The sequence below is a fragment of the Arvicanthis niloticus genome, chromosome Y (genome assembly GCF_011762505.2).
Source record: "Arvicanthis niloticus isolate mArvNil1 chromosome Y, mArvNil1.pat.X, whole genome shotgun sequence".
NCBI lineage: Eukaryota > Metazoa > Chordata > Mammalia > Rodentia > Muridae > Arvicanthis > Arvicanthis niloticus.
In genome coordinates this window covers 1,009,738-1,025,702 of record NC_133431.1, presented here as the reverse complement: position 1 = coordinate 1,025,702, position 15,965 = coordinate 1,009,738, and the positions used below count along the sequence as shown (strand labels likewise).

The 15,965-nt window shown below is 43.4% G+C and overlaps 1 protein-coding gene across 1 annotated transcript in view; it reads right to left on the bottom strand.

Moving 5' to 3' along the window:
- The window catches only part of LOC143437248 (uncharacterized), a 49,589-nt gene that overhangs the window by 33,179 nt on the left and 445 nt on the right, over window positions 1-15,965 (bottom strand). The window contains exons 4-5 of the mRNA XM_076922084.1: window positions 15,292-15,964; window positions 14,253-14,351 (exon numbers count right to left, since the gene is read on the bottom strand). Coding sequence (XP_076778199.1) covers window positions 14,257-14,351; window positions 15,292-15,964 — 768 coding nt within the window. The 3' untranslated portion in view covers window positions 14,253-14,256. The remainder of the gene's footprint in view (window positions 1-14,252; window positions 14,352-15,291; window position 15,965) is intronic.

Genomic DNA, 15,965 nt, shown 5'->3' with positions numbered 1-15,965 from the left:
CCCTGGGCGAGGGCGGCGAGGAAGGTAGGTGCCACAGGAAAAAAAAAACAGGAACGCAACTGGGGGGCAATAGGATGTCAAGTATAAATTCCCTTCCTGGGGCATCATCCTGCAACAGGATGTTTTGTTCTTTTGTTTTGTTTTTTGGGAAGTTTTTTGTTTTTTGTTTGTTTGTTTTGTTTTGTTTTTTGAGACAGGGTTTCTCTGTGTAGCCCTGGCTGTCCTGGAACTCACTCTGTAGACCAGGCTGTCCTGGAACTCAGAAAACCGCCTGCCTCTGCCTCCTGAGTGCTGAGATTAAAGGGCTGTGCCATCAATTATTGATCATTATTTGTTATCAATTAGTATTGATAATTATTGATTACCATTCACTGATTGGTATTGATTATTGATCGTTATCCCATCACCTTCATCCCCCTGCCTCTGCCTCTCAAGGGCTGGGAAGGATGTTTTGTTCTTAGAAAAAACTGCAGAATGTTACTTAGCAGACAGCAGCACACAGAAAGTCTCAGCCAGAGAACAGCAGCCCTTGGGGTCCTACAGAGATGGACGGCCCAGAACTGCAGTCAAGGACAGTTTAGAGGAAAGGTTTTTTTTTTTTTTTTTTTTTGTAAAGGGAAGACTGAACAAATAAGGCTTCCACCAATGTCATTAAAATACAAAAAGAAAGAAAATGTAGCTTTTAATTTGTTTTGTTTTGTTTTATATTTTGAGACAGGGTTTCTCTGTGTAGCCCTGGCTGTCCTGGAACACACTCTGTAGACCAGGCTGGCCTCTAACTCAGAAATCCACCTGTCTCTGCCTCCCAAGTGCTGGGATTAAAGGTGTGCACCATCACCGCCCAGCAGCTTTTAATTTCTTACATTTTTATACCTGAAAGAAAATAAATATGACAATGGCTTTTTTGTTTGTTTTTTGTTTTTACTGGAGGCTCTATCATTAGGGACTATTATGTTATTTAAAATTATTTACATAGTAGTAAAAATGAAGAACTCAGGCTAAAATAATTTCCTTTCATAATATGTATTTAATATGTGGAAGTCATAGAATTAACTTGCAACACTAATCTTTCTATAAATTTATAAGAATTGACTATCCATTAAGAACTAGAACTCACTTAGCTTCTCCATACCTGCCTTCATAACTACAGGAAGCAATTTTAGCTTTTGAAAGAAAGACTCAGTTCAATATCTTTGTTTAGAACCTGAAGTCTATCTTACTGATGAATCTGGTGTATCTGAATTAAAATAAGATTTAATCATTATGTTAAAATTTATTTTCCTTAAACTTTATTAAGGAAATATGGCTTCTATTATTTTCAGGTACAAATTTTTAAGTTTCAAACACCTACATGAACTGAAAGTTTTTTCTATATTTAGTACAAAAACTAGTAAAATTCTTTTTTTTAACTCTTCAGTAATAGTTAAGATAAAAACATGTCACAATAAACTCAAACTATTTTAATAAATGTAAACCATCTTATTATCTTGTACCACACAGTCCCTGGGGTCGCCAAGGATAAAAATGGTGAGGGAGATGCAGTCCATCTCCGTTGTCTTAGGAGAGCTGTGCAGCTCACTGTAATAGGAAAACAGAGAACAGACAAGAAGTTTCTATAGAACTTCTGGCAGCCATTTGATTAAACAGTAACTTACTAATCATTTTTAGAAAATTTGGTTTCCTATTCCTCATATCCAGAAAATACGCCAGTGTAACTAGATAATCTCACCTGTATACTACATCCATCCATACATGCACACACATAGATATGCAGAGTATGTAAATATCTCATATACTATAACAAACCTCAAGGGTTTTCTTTTATACATATCAGGTGAAAACAATCCAGGTGCTCAGCCCATTTGCTTTCCCTTTATTTTCTGTCTCAATCTTCTTAATTATGTGATTTCTAAAGAATAAAAGAATTTAAGTTAATGTATCCGACTTGAAAGCTTAAAATACAAATTCTCTGTTACTTACTGTTTCCCTTCTAAGTACTAGAAAGCTAAACCATAGACATTTGTTTGTTCAAAAGATAATTCTTGTCCAAACTAAAGACATGTATATTTTCTTTGTTGTTTTTCATCTATTTTCAAAATAGGGTCTAAATTTCCTACTACTTCCATGGCCTTCTACTGACATTTATCAAGTACTGAAATTACAAGCACACACAAGCTTATCCACTGGTGTTCTGTAACTTTCTCTACAAGATTAACTAGACCCTATCATCTCTAACATAGGAGTTGTCATTTATTTACTATGTGAATAACATATGTTTTTCATAAAAGGAACAATACGTTTTTCCTGAGCATCTGCTCCTGGTTTTACATTTGCTTTTTATAGAAGCCGTTTACTAACACATTAAACCCTATACCACCACATATAGGATTGAAGTCCTGTATTCAGCCACAAACCAGCTGGCTTGTGGGGAGCCGATGGAAGGTGACTATCATCCTTGCAGCCATCTTGAGCTGTATACCCTGAGAAGAGGCTTGATTACATCAGCTTCCAACAGCTGAACACACTCTGATAACATCTTGGTTTAGATACCCAGGATCTTTTCTTGGGTGTGTGAGATTAAAAGTGTGTGACTGAAGGGCAAGTCTTAGAAATCAGATTTAGAGACAAGACCTAAGGGCATGGCTTAAAGGTGTGACTTAGAGGGGTGGCTTAGAAGTGAGACATATAAAAGGTGAAAGGCAGACAGAAGAAATTATTATTAAGAGTAGGAATTAGGAGAGTACAACTTGGAGTACAATTATGAGTTAGATTATGGGTAGGAATTCGGCAGAGTAGGAATTAGGCATTGAGGAAGAAGACACTTGGACTAGAGAACTCAGAAGAAGAATTATTAGTTATTAGGTACTTGGCACTTGGAGGAAGAACAGAGAATTAGGCATTAGACATTAGGCACTTAGCACTTAAAAGAAACTTGGAACTTGGAGGCCCTAAAGACTAGGGACTAGGAACTCAAGACTTGGGACTTGGACTAGGAAGAGAGACTGAAGAAAAAACAGGATTGAATCACACTCTGTCTGGTCTCCATTCTTCCAGTCTGTCCTCACTCTCTCTCTTGTTGAACCCTGACCCACAGACCGGAGCAGCTCCAGGCAGTGAAGTCTCAAACAGTTTAGCCCCCAAGGCTTTTGGTAGAGCAGGTTCAAACATTGACAGAGCAGTCCGCGAAATTTTGGCCCTCAAGCGTGGGGCAGCTCGGGCCGCAAAACTGGCTTACTACTATTCCAGATGGTATGATGTAAGAAGCAAGTCAGCAGGATTAACTCAGTAAAAATCTTTACAGGAAAAATGACAACACTTGAACAAGGAACACAAAAATGTGTATTTAGATGCTACAAATATAAGGTCAGAGGCTTATAAATGCAGGATTTATGACAATGCTATACGAAATTGACATCCTGGCTATGCTACCTGTTTTTTTGTTTGTTTGCTTGTTTGTTTGTTTTCTGTTTTCGTTTTAGTAGCATTAATAAGTACAAAATCTGCTTAAGTAACATTAATAAAAAATTTCATTTCTTCATAAAGATATATGAGTAACAATACCCAAAACTGGACTACACCAGTTATTCATTCTTTCAAATGTCTATCTACAGAGTTACTCTAATTATATTTCCCACTGCAGACTGAGGGTCAGACTACAGCCTTACCAGATGTTGTCTTAAGGTCCTCACCCTAGGGCCAACTTGCCTTCTTGGTAATGATGGTCTGACTACATAGAAAAATCATAGAGCATAGATGCAGAAACAATCAAACAAAATCCCCACTCATTTCTACTTGTCTCAGGCTCTGGCTGAATCATTCATGTACTATGACAGCTAATTCTGAGTACATCCAACTCTCATAAAAGGCCAATGAAAGAAGAACACAAACTGGAAAAAAAATTAAAGAAAGCCTATTTAGTCTCAAATCAGAGGAAGCCTGCCTGATAAGATAAATAATAGAGCAGGCAGTGTATATCCACTTAAATATATTTAAAGTGCAAATTATACTAGTCCTCACCAAGCTCTCAAAAGTTAACAAAATGATGTAAGTATTAAAAAAAAATTAAGGCAGGTGCAGGACTTAAACCCCAGCACTCAGAGACAGAGGGCAGGCAGATCTCTGTGAGTTCAAGGGCAGCCTGGTCTACAAAGTGAGTTCCAGGACAGTGAGGGCTATACCAAAAACCCTGTCTCAAAAAACAAAACAAAATTCTGGCAATTAGCTTTCCTGTGTAAAACCATTATGACCCTTTAGATAATCAATAGTAGCATATCCAACAAAAAAAAAATGCATGTATTACTGGCAAGAATATACACCATTAACAATACATGTTCTATGCTGCTACATCAGACTAGACAAATGCACATGTGGAAAACAGCTGTGTCAGTAATATAGTGAAACACACATTTAAATGACTAACATTATTTGGATTTGTACTAAAAAGTCAGACCCCACAAGCAGACCATCATGTACTTAGGTGATGCCATGTGAATGTTCTCTCTATTTTAGTTGGTCAATAAAAGTAACAGAGCCTGTGATTGAACAGTTGTGGGGAAAGGTGGGACTGGAGGCTCAAAAGGGGGTGGCAGGTAGAGGAAGAAAAAGAGAGAAGGATGAAGAGAGGAGGAAGCCACTATGAACCAGAACCACGTGGCCGGGAGAAACCACAATTAATAAGGAGTCTTAACTTTGGGAAATAAGTTAGTATTGTATTAGATTTGCCCAATCTTGACATATGACTTATAATTACAATATTTGGATTGTGTGTCATTTATATATATGGGCTATTAGGGTTGGAAATTTTAGCAACAAATTGGCACACCTTATGTCCAGCTTAGAACCGAATTATGCTGAGATGAAAATCTGCCCCCTATTCCCCACAAAATAAAAAATGAGGGTTTCACTCTAAAGCTGCATCAGGGTAAAAATTTAGCATGCAATGAGTCTAAGGGGTTTACAGAGATCTGACTGAGAGGCTCCTTCCTCAGGCTCCAAGCAAACCTAGGCAACCAGAGGTAGCTTCCCAACCCTGAGCTGGGACACAAGGTGGTGCCAATGTCACAACATAGTTGGGGTTCCCTGAAAGAAAAAACTGGGACCCAAAGTCAAGGATGCCAGGGAAGCAGCCTTCACAACTGGAGCTCAGCATCTGAAAAAACAGCAGCTATCTTTCCAAAGCTTTCTCACAGACACAAAGAGCTGATCTAGTCATCTCTGCCCTAAGTCAACCTTCCTATGCACGCTTTCTGATTTCCCATACCCTCCCCACCCTCACACACTTCTAAAGAGGGCACAGGACAGCCAAACCAGCTCTCACAAATGGTTACACTGCAGGCTGCCTGAGGTCAATACACTGCAGGCTACAGACCAGACAACAGATCAGAGAGCTCACAACCACAAAAGCCAAGGGTCTTTGTGCAGTCAGCCCCTCCCTACTAATAAAAGAATTGGAAAGGACCACAGAAAGGACCACTAAGTCCTAAACCAAACACAAGAGAAAAGCAGAGACACCAAAGAATAAGACCAGATAATAAAAATTAAATAGTGCGGGGCAGTTAATACCAACACTTAGGAGGCAGAGGAAGGGGGATGAAGGTGATGGAATAACAATCAATAATCAATACTAATCAATAATCAATAAATGGTAATCAATTATCAATACTAATTGATTGATAATTAGTATTGATAATATCAATAATTATCAATACTAATTGATAACCAATAATGATCAATAATTGATGGCACACACTTTTAATCCCAGCACTTGGGAGGCAGAGACATGCAGATTTCTGAGTTTGACCCCAGCCTGGTCTACACAGTGAGTTCCAGGACAGCCAGGACTACACAGAGAAACCCTGTCTTGAAAAACCAAAATAAATAAATTTAAAAACAAACAAACAAAAAACCCAAAAAACCCAAACAAACAAAAAAACAAAAACATATATGGAGTCAGTCCTGTTAAGGGCCTGCTCCTTAGAAATATCCTTTCCAGACTGACAATATGGCCCTCTCCTGACTTCTTTGGCAAAACCAAATGTTTTCTGCTGTGTATGTACCCTTTGTCAAGCAAAAAAAGAACATCAGATCCTTTCTTAATAAAATCACAAGCATGCACCCAAAAAGACCTCAGGGCCAACCCTAATCCTGAGTCCCTGCATGAAGACTCTGAGAGATGAAGTGAAGCCTGGGTCGCTCTATGGTCTCCAAGATGTTGGAGATGCCAAAGCTGTGAGACATCTGCTAGGAAGATGGAGTGGAACCAGTCTATTAGAGATATATTCTGAAAAAACAAAACCAAAATAGCAGGGCAGTGATCATGCATGCCTTTAATCTCAGCACTCAGGGGGCAGAGGCAGGTGGATTTCTGAGGTTGAGGCCAGCTTGGTCTACAGAGTGAGTTGCAGGACAGCCAGGGCTACACAGAGAAACCCTGTCTTGAAAAAAAACTAAAAAATAAAAATAAGAAATATATTCTGCAGGCAGAAAAGGTGGAGGGATGGAGCCAGCTAAGCCCTCAGATATCAGATATTAAGCTAGAGAACTGGCTTTCAACCTTCCTGATGCTGTATCCCTTTTATACAGTTCGTTGTGTTGTGGCGACACCCAAGTATAAAATTATTTTCGTGGCTACTTCATAACCATCATTTTGCTACTGTCATGAATTATCATGTAAATATCTGGTTTCAGATGGGTCATGGCCCACAGCTGGTAATTGCTGAGCTGGGCATTCGGTGTTTACATGCTGCGTTATCAGTCTTGTTGGGTCCCACATTTTCTGACTATGCCCCCATTCCTCCTTTTAGGAATAGTAATGTCTATCTGTGCCATTGGATGCTGAAGTTAATTCACTATTCAAACTCACGGGGTTTTATTGAGACTGTGGAAGACTATGGGGGCTTCTGAAGTAGGATTAAATACACTTTGCATTGTCACAATGGCCTCTGAGCCTTTGGAGCCTGGGAGTAGAATATAGTGGTTTGAATGAGAATGTGTACCATAGGCTCAAATATCTGAACCCTGGTGGTGATTTAACAGGCTACACCTCACTAGAGGCAGGCTCTGAGGATAGAATGTAGACTAGCCTCAATTTCAGTTCACTCTCTCTGTTCATGTTTGGGGTTTAACATGTGATCTCTCAGCTCCCTGCCATGATGGTCTCATCCCTCTGGAAGCACAAGCCAAAATAATCTCTTTCATAAATTGCCTTGGTCATAGTATTTTTTTACAGCAACAGAAAAGTAAATAATACAGACTACAAATAATTGAGGATTAAAACAATTTTTTCTTAATCCTAAAATGTTCACAATAAAATTGAGCACCAAAAAAGTAAAATGTACTCAACCTCTGTGTTCCACTAAATATTTCAGACAGTGTCCCATCCTCCTGCATAGCAGAAGTGCTCCTCCAGCATCTGGATTTTGGAAGCCATGTACTCATCCTACAACCAAAAAAAGGCAAGACAATAAACAACAGTTACAGCTCCCTGCTGTAAAAGTCAGTCCAGCAACCTGCCCAGCAGAGTCAATAGCTCTGGAAATGAAGTAGTGGAGGCAGTGGTCCTTTCTAGAACCCAAAAATGTCTGTGGCTGGATAGAATATGCAGGCAACTCTGGAGGATGAGACCTAAAGAGAATGTCTGAGAGGATCCTGTTGGCTAAAGGGTTATGCCAGTTTGAGGCCAGAGGTGTCCTACCCCCAGAAGGACTCAGTCCTCCAATGAGTCCAAATGGGTACTTAAAGGGTGTGGCTCATAGAAGACCATGTCCTATGCCTACCACTACTGTGTAGCCCACTGTCTAGTTATGAACCAACATGCATGGACTCAACTGCTATGAGCGAGACAAATAAAGTTGTAAGACAAACCTAAGCTCTTGAAAAGGCAAGTAGGTAAATGTTAGCAGTGGGGGCAGGGGTTATAAGCAAAAACACAAAAGCAAAAACTGAACAGCTCCCATAGTAAATCCTGCTGTCCTGAGGTAACTGACACGCAGTTGTGCCGTGAGGAGACAGGAAAGCAGTACTTTTTTTGCAAATCTTTATACCGAGAATCTTCTCAGAATGTAGACACAGTCATTTTTGTAGTTATATTTTATTTTATATTTTACATTTTGTATGTTATATTTTATTTTATCATATTTTTATTTATTTTATTTTTATTTTATTTTACGTTCTATATTTCATTTTATATTTACATTTTATTTTATATTTTACATTTTATATTTTATATTTTATACTGCATGCAACTGACAACTACAAAAGTCCCTAAAGACCACATGTGGCAATTTTTTATCCCACTTTCTGGAAATGGGGCTGGGAGAAGGAGAAAACAAGCTGTCAACTGAATCATACCATATGTGTACAAACTGCCCCTGTCACTACAGGACCACCCATTGTCCAGCATAGACCCAAGATAAGCACAACTAGAAGCTGATTGGGGAGGAGAGTTACATCAGGATGACCTCCCAGACAAGGTCAAAGAAAGAATGTGGGCTTTTGAGGTTCAACAGACTGAGTTCATATCTCAGCTCCACCATTGCAAACTTAGTGACCCAAGGAAAAATCCCTCCTCCTCAGGCCCTCATCTCCTCAGAGGCTAAATGAGATAGCCCTGTTATATTCCCATTAGGTACTGGAGCAGGTAAGTCGACCAGGCAGCAACCCACATGAAACCCAATCAAGTGGCATGGTAATGCCCTCCATCACCATAACATGCCAAGGGGTAGCTATAGGTTCTTCTGACTTCCATATGTATTCAGTACAGGTAGAGTAGGCAAGACCTTGGGATTAGGCAAAGTGGAGAAAAGTTCAGAAGTCTTTGCTTAACAAATGGTGGGTAAGACCTTCAAATATCACAAAACAACCCCTGACATTAAAGATGATTTAGTATGTAAAGGAATATGAACTATTAATGGATTGAAAGACTTGGATACAATTTACAAAATTCACATTCACAAACATATAAAGAGATGAAATCCTTCCGAGTTGATAAACACACTCAGTTAAAGAACAGCTAATTAAAATGCCAAGGAAAGGGTACTGACTGATTTCAGGTAAGAACTATTTAAACTGACTCCAGCATTTATGCAGAAGAACAAGGGGCCAAGAAGGACCAAACTCTCTTGAAAAACTAGAGACTTGCCTTGCAATGGAGACTTAGAAAGTTATTGTAACACACAAAAAAAGACCCAGGCACATACGAAAACCTAGGTAGATTTGTGTATCTGTAGAAGGAAGATATCTAATCAATGAACCTAGAACACACAGGAGGTAAAAATCAGAGTTCTGTCCTGTGTCAAACATGAATAATAATCCACATGTATTCAGGTCTTAAATACATGAATAAAATCTTTGAGAAACATAAAAGCTCCTCCTCACTTAAGTCAGCAGTTCCTGAGTGCCCATGTGACAGTAGGCAGTATAGAGTTATTAGGATGTGAGGGCACCATGAAATAACAGAGAAAGTCCAATTTAACAACAACAACAAAACCCCAGCAATTTTGTTTTTCTGTGTATCTAAAGATTCCACAAATAAAAACAAACAAGATATAAAACTGGAAGCTATAAACAGTGTTGGTGGTGCATTCAACTGCTGACAAATTTAGTACACAAACATAAAGCTAAAAAGTAATGAACCCCCCCCCCCCAAAATGAAAAGAAACCAAATCAATAGAAAAGTAGACCTGATTCAAAACAGGGAAAGTATGGGTAGTTAACATGTAAAAAGATGTGTGTGTCCTGGTACCCGAGAAGCTAGGTAAGGCCACTGCAGCATCTCATGCCTGCTGGTTATTGCTGAGTAGTGACCAGCTACAGAGATATCAAAGCTAAGCAAGTTGCCCTTGGATTTTGATAGGAGCTAGGTGAGCAGGTGAGAGTGGGATCCAGGCAAGGGGAAGACGGTGATAAACTCTTCAGTGTGTCTCTTGTGTGTGCGCGTGCGTGTGTGTGTGTGTGTGTGTGTGTGTGTATGTGATGGAGGCCACCATGACAGGTCTTGCTGTGTAACTTGGCTGCAAGCTGTTGTGGTGAGTAATCTGGCTTTAGAGCCCTCCTCCCTTCCCCCTCCCCCTTCCCCCTCCCCAACCCCCCCCACCAGTGCTGGTACTCCCTTCCCCCACTGACATGTGCCTGCCCCTTTGGTTCCAGTGAGGAAGCTTTGAATCTGGGCTAAGCTCTTCCTACCATGCTGTCTCCACTCCTTCAGCACTTTTACCTGCTCCACCTTACATCAAGCTGAGTGTCACCTGCCTAGAGGAGGTGCTCACCTGAGTACAGCATGAGGACCCACCCACCATCCCCTCATCTGTCCAATTCTGAGAAAGCACTGGCAAGTACACAGGGAACCATCCACCTTCTGCTAGAATCCCCATTCTTCCTAAGATCCACACCCGACTTCAGCACGTTATGTGGAAATGACATTTAAGAAATGTGTATTTAAAACTCGATTTGCTCTAGTTTGTGGTTTGTCATAGGAATTCTGAAAATACTAAGTAATTAGAACAGGTAGTGGGATAGTAAAATCCTCTTTTCTTCCAGGGAAGAGTTCTAATTAAGAGCAGGTTGTAAGATCTCTAACTTCTAACCTCACACTAGAAAGGGTGGGTGCACCAACAAACTGCTGCCATGCTTGTAGAAAAGATAAATGTATTTGGTTTATTGTAAACATATTCCAGATCCATGCTGTGTGCATGACACAGACCATGGCCTACAAAGAATCCCCCTGCCCCAAACCAAGCTAGAATCATTCTGAAGGCATCACAGGCTGTCATACCACCTGTGGCCAGCAGGTGGCGACATGAGACTGGCCAGAAGCTCAGGCTGCTGAGTGACAGTCACTGGTCAGAAGGCACTAAACATCTATGCCCAGCGTCTTTATATAATTAATATTTGTGCAGTGTAGCAAACCAAAACGGTAGGATGAAACTAAAAACTAGGAAAGAAAAGGTTGCTCGCCTCATTCCCTGGGGGCACGAGGGGCGGGTGGACATTGCTCCCAGAGTGGGACAGAGAGGGCACCCCGATTGGGAATGGGTTCTGAGCAAGTGGGATTTGGAGCTTCACACGCCCTCTCTCTGCACCCCAGGTCACTAGCGGAGCAACCAACTCTGGGGGTTCACTCCCTCTGGGATGACGCCCCGCTCCCAGCCTTAGCCCGCTGGCCCTGGAGGGCTCTGCAGCACCGCTATAAGCACTCGTGGGGAGCGGGCTCACCTGCATAACTAGGCTTCTTTGGAGAGACTGCAATTTGACTGCTCTTTCTCAGGCGGCTGCACCACCGGCCAGACGCAGCACTGGAGGCGAAAGGGCGCTGGGATTCAGGCTCAGCAGCCACGCCTCTTCCAGCCCAGGCCCCACCACCTTGTGGGCACAAGGCTCCCTTGCTCTGTGACTTTGAAGAGACTCTGCCGGCTCTGGGCTGCCTGGGTGGGCCACGGGCAGAAAGAATCAGGAACCGCTGCAGCTGCAACCACTGGGCACGCCCTGCTAAATCCCATCCCTGACTCTGAAATTGCCTAGAGCCCCTTCACCAGTCTCTTGGCCCCACCCCCTAAATTGCATCTGACCAATAGGGTCAAGGTTTGTCTGGCTCCGGTAGGGGAGCTGCCCCCTTCCCCAATGACACAATATCTGTACTAGCATTAGCGGTCTGCTTGTGGGCCTAAACTTGTGTACCAGAGCCCTGCTAAATGTCGCGGGCTCAGTGGCTGGAAATGAACTAATACCTCAATGGGAAAGCACTGGTCTCTTGCCCCAGCAAGGGCAGCGAGCAGATGAAGAGAACTGGAGACACCAATAACCCAAGGAAGCCAGAAGATAGGGCTACGGGAAAAGGCTGGAAGAAAATGAAACAGCAGCCACTACCAGGCTGGCCTCCGCCCCACTATGAACATCAGGCCTGGCTAGCCTGGGGCACAAAGTTTTAAGAGGTACCTTTACACACACACACACACATACACACACACCAAGGTTTTGTGCACGTGGGAATGGCTACTGCGTATCGGTAGAGAGACTGCAGCAGAGATAAAAGGTGTAGGAAAGCGCCCTCTGGCCTCTGCGGGGTGCGCCGCCCTCCCTGCCCCTTCCACGCGCACGCGCACTCGAAGCCCCGAAAAACTGCAACTGCACAAACCCTGCTTCTGCAATCCCGAGAGGGACAGCAAGCTTCAAGGGGCAGGCAGCTCAAGTGGGGCGCTGCTTTTTCCAGCAGTAGAGCAAGGTAGCAATGCTTTTGGTCACACATGGGTCCTCTCAGAACCGAGGTCAGAGAAAAGACTGGAGAAAAGCCTGCCAGGGGAACATCTAAAACAGCCCTTGATGCTCTTGTAAAGCACTGCAAGGAAGACAGCCTCCCCTGAGCTCTGCAGAAGTCTGCATTGCTGATGTGGGGCCACCAGGTCATGACAAACTATAAAAACTAAAAGACTGCGGGGTCTGGGGGTGGGGGGAGTAGAGACTGAATCTCTCCTTTGTGCAATGAATCAGTGTGGGAGCTAACTTTTACCAGGCTCCCAGCATCTAACAAGGAGCTCAGGCTCTGGAAGACACTCCACAGGGACAGCTACATGGATGACACCCTTCCTAGGAGTAGAGATGTTGACCCTGGAACCCTCAACCTGGGCTCCAAAGGGGAGGGAGCCCTTGAGGAAACACAGGAGTGCTACTGCCTCCCTCTGGGCAGCAGAAAATATACTTAGGGGAAGAAGTTACTGGAGGCACTGATAGACTCAGATGGCTGTTGCTGTGCAGAGAGGGTGGATAGTGACTCTAACTAGGGAGACTTCACCTTCACTTGCCCCACCCCACCCTAGAGGTGATAACATGATCTGGTTCCCCCTGCTGTACTTGGCTCTATCTTGGAGGGATGCTGCACTGGGCTGTACCCAGCTGATCAATACACATGCTGCAGGCTATAGCCCAGACAAAAGACCCAGAGGGCTCAAAAGCACAAAAGCCAAGGGTCTTTGTGCAGTCAGCCCCTCCCTACTAATAAAAGAATCAGAAAAGACCACTGAGTCCTAAACCAAACACCAGAGGAAAACAAAGTCACCAAATAATAAGACCAAATAATAAGAATTAAAATAGTAATTACTGCAATCTTTTCCTCCTTCACTTCCTCCCATGTGAGTAAGGTGCTATAGAAAGGAGTTTTTTAACTAGTGATTTAAAAAGCAGTGATTTGGGGTTTTTTTTTAACATTCTTAGCTTCTTAGAGTATATGTGTCCAAAGTCTAAGAAATTAAATTTGCCAAGATACATTGAAGAAAATTTTGCATATTCTAGAGACTAACTCTAAAAACTGTACTAGGATCCACTCTAAAGTAACATTTACCAGCAAAACTTGTAATTATAAACAGTATGATCTAGCCAGGCAGTGGTGGTGCATGCCTTTAATCCCAGCACTTGGGAGGCAGAGGCAGGGGGATTTCTGAGTTTCAGGCCAGCCTGGTCTACAGACTGAGTTCCAGGACAACCAGGGCTACACATAGAAACCCTGTCTCATAAAATCAATCAATCAATCAATCAATCAATCAATCAATAAACAGTATGATCTGCCCTAATTAAGCAAAGCAAATATTTTGATTGATTAGTACTTAATTTTAACTTAACAAACCACTCCTGAATGATTCAGTCATCACAGAGACAACAGTACAATACCACAGTAAAGAAAATATAGCTCCAGCTTTTGTCTACATAACAAGGAACTACACTAAGCCCTGAAAATTGCTAATATGCACATACATTAAGATTCTTGGCCCCAGAGAAACAAAGTGAAATCATCTAAACCAGGCAATCAATCGAGCAGTGATGTATGAACAGAGATCGTAAATACTAAACATGTATCAGCCAGCTGCACAGGTTAAAAAAATACAATACTGACATACCTATTGAGAACAATTTGCTGTGGGGATAAACATACACAAAAGGGACTATAAGAAGACTCAAAATTAAGAAAAAATTGGGGAGTAATACCCAATAAACACAGACAAGTGCTAAAATGATCAGAAAGGAAAGAATCTAGATTGGGTGAAGTAAAACTCAGAAAGAGGTTATTTGGAATAAAAAAAAAGGAAAATAAAAATAAATAAATAAATAAATAAATAAATAAATTGTGGGTGGGGACAGAAACTGATGGAACAGTCTCACTGTGCAAAAGAAAGTGGGTGAGTAGGTATCTTAGAGTTTATTACTGTGAAGAGACACCATAACCAAGGAAAATTGCATAAGGAAAACATTTCATTGGGCTGACTTACAGTTTCAGAGACTCAGTCCATTATCATCATGGTGGGAAGCATGGCAGCATCCAGGCAGACATAGTGCTGGAGAAGGAGCTGAGAGTTCTACATCTTGATCTGTAAGCAGCAGCAGGAGACTGTGTCCACACTGGGCACAGCTTGAACATCTATTAAAACTTCAAAGCCCACCTTCACAGTGACACACTTCCTCCAACATGGCCACACATACTCCAACAAGGCCACACCTCCTAATAGTGCATCTCCCTATGGGACAAGCATTCAAACACATGAACCTATGGGGGCCATTCCTATTCAAACCATCACAGTAGATAAGTCTTCAGACAGGAAGTGCATAGATAAAACTATATATAACTTAAAATTTCCAGATATCTTCACCAACCCACAAGACACACTACTCAACCACAGCAGAGATTAGACCCAGGAAGAGTAGACAGAGCTGGTAGAAGAGACAGCAAAAACAAAGGTGTAATTAGGTGATACGGTTTCCAGACTGAGAATATGGCCGTCTCCTGACTTCTTTGGCAAAACCAAATGGTTTCTGCTGTGTATGTACCCTTTCTCAATAAAGAAAGAACATCAGATCCTTTCTCAGGGAAATCACAAGCATGTACACAAAGGACCTCAACCCTAATCCTGAGTCCCTGCATGAAGATCCTGAGAGATGAAGTGAAGCCTAGGTCGCTCTACAGACTCCAAGATGTTGGAGGCGCCAAAGCTGTGAGACATCTGTCAGGGAGAGTGGCTTACACGGAGTGGAACCAGCCTGTTAGAGACATACTCTGCAGGCAGAAAAGATGGAGGGATGGAGCCATCTAAGCCCTCTGATATCAGATATTAAGCTAGAGAACTGGGTTTCAACCTTCCTAATGCTGTATCCCTTTAATACAGTTCCTTGTGTTGTGTGACCCCAACTATAAGATTATTTTTGTGACTGGCTCCTCCCACACTGACATCACAGGCCATTACCTAAGCCCCGCCCACAGTCAGACTAGAACTCTGCAACTGTAAATACAGACGGGGATTCCCGTCGGCTCACCATCGCTAGGCCCCGCCCACCGCGTCCATCTGAGCTGCCGCCCGCTGCGCTCTGTCTCCACTGCCGGCGCGGCTGCCAAGGGCCTCTGTGACGCACTTCCGCTTCCGGGGAGGGCGGGGCAGCGCCTCCGGAAAAGCGGCGAAGGCCATTCAGTCCGGAGACGTGGTGCCTCTTCCGGTTCTCGCGCGCCCGCGGGAGCACTTCCGGTCGCGCTCACCTCTGACCCTGCGGGGCGGAAGCGGACGCGGCTCGCACTGGACGCTGTTTCCGGTAACCGGGGGCGTCTGCGACCAGCGTCCGTCACCCCGCGTTCCCGGCGCTGGCGTGTGACGTCACCGCGCCCGCTCTGCGGCCGTACCGGGATCCCCGCGTCTCCCGCCGACCCCGTCGCGGTCTCCGTGACGTCACAGCCGGCGATCGGGACCCGCTCAGGCGCACGGCGGCGTCTCCACAAAACCCCGGCGGCGGCGGCGGCTGCGGCCGCGGCGATCCTTGCGCTGATCGATCCCGTGATTCCCCTCGGTTCCCGCCGACATCGTCGCGCAGTCCGTGACGTCACAGCCGGCGACGAGGACCCGCTCCGGCGCAAGGCAGCGGCCGCGCGATTCCCCAAGGTCAATGGCGGACTCGCTAGATCCCGTGATGCCCCGCGGCGCCCGCCGACCGCGGGCTTC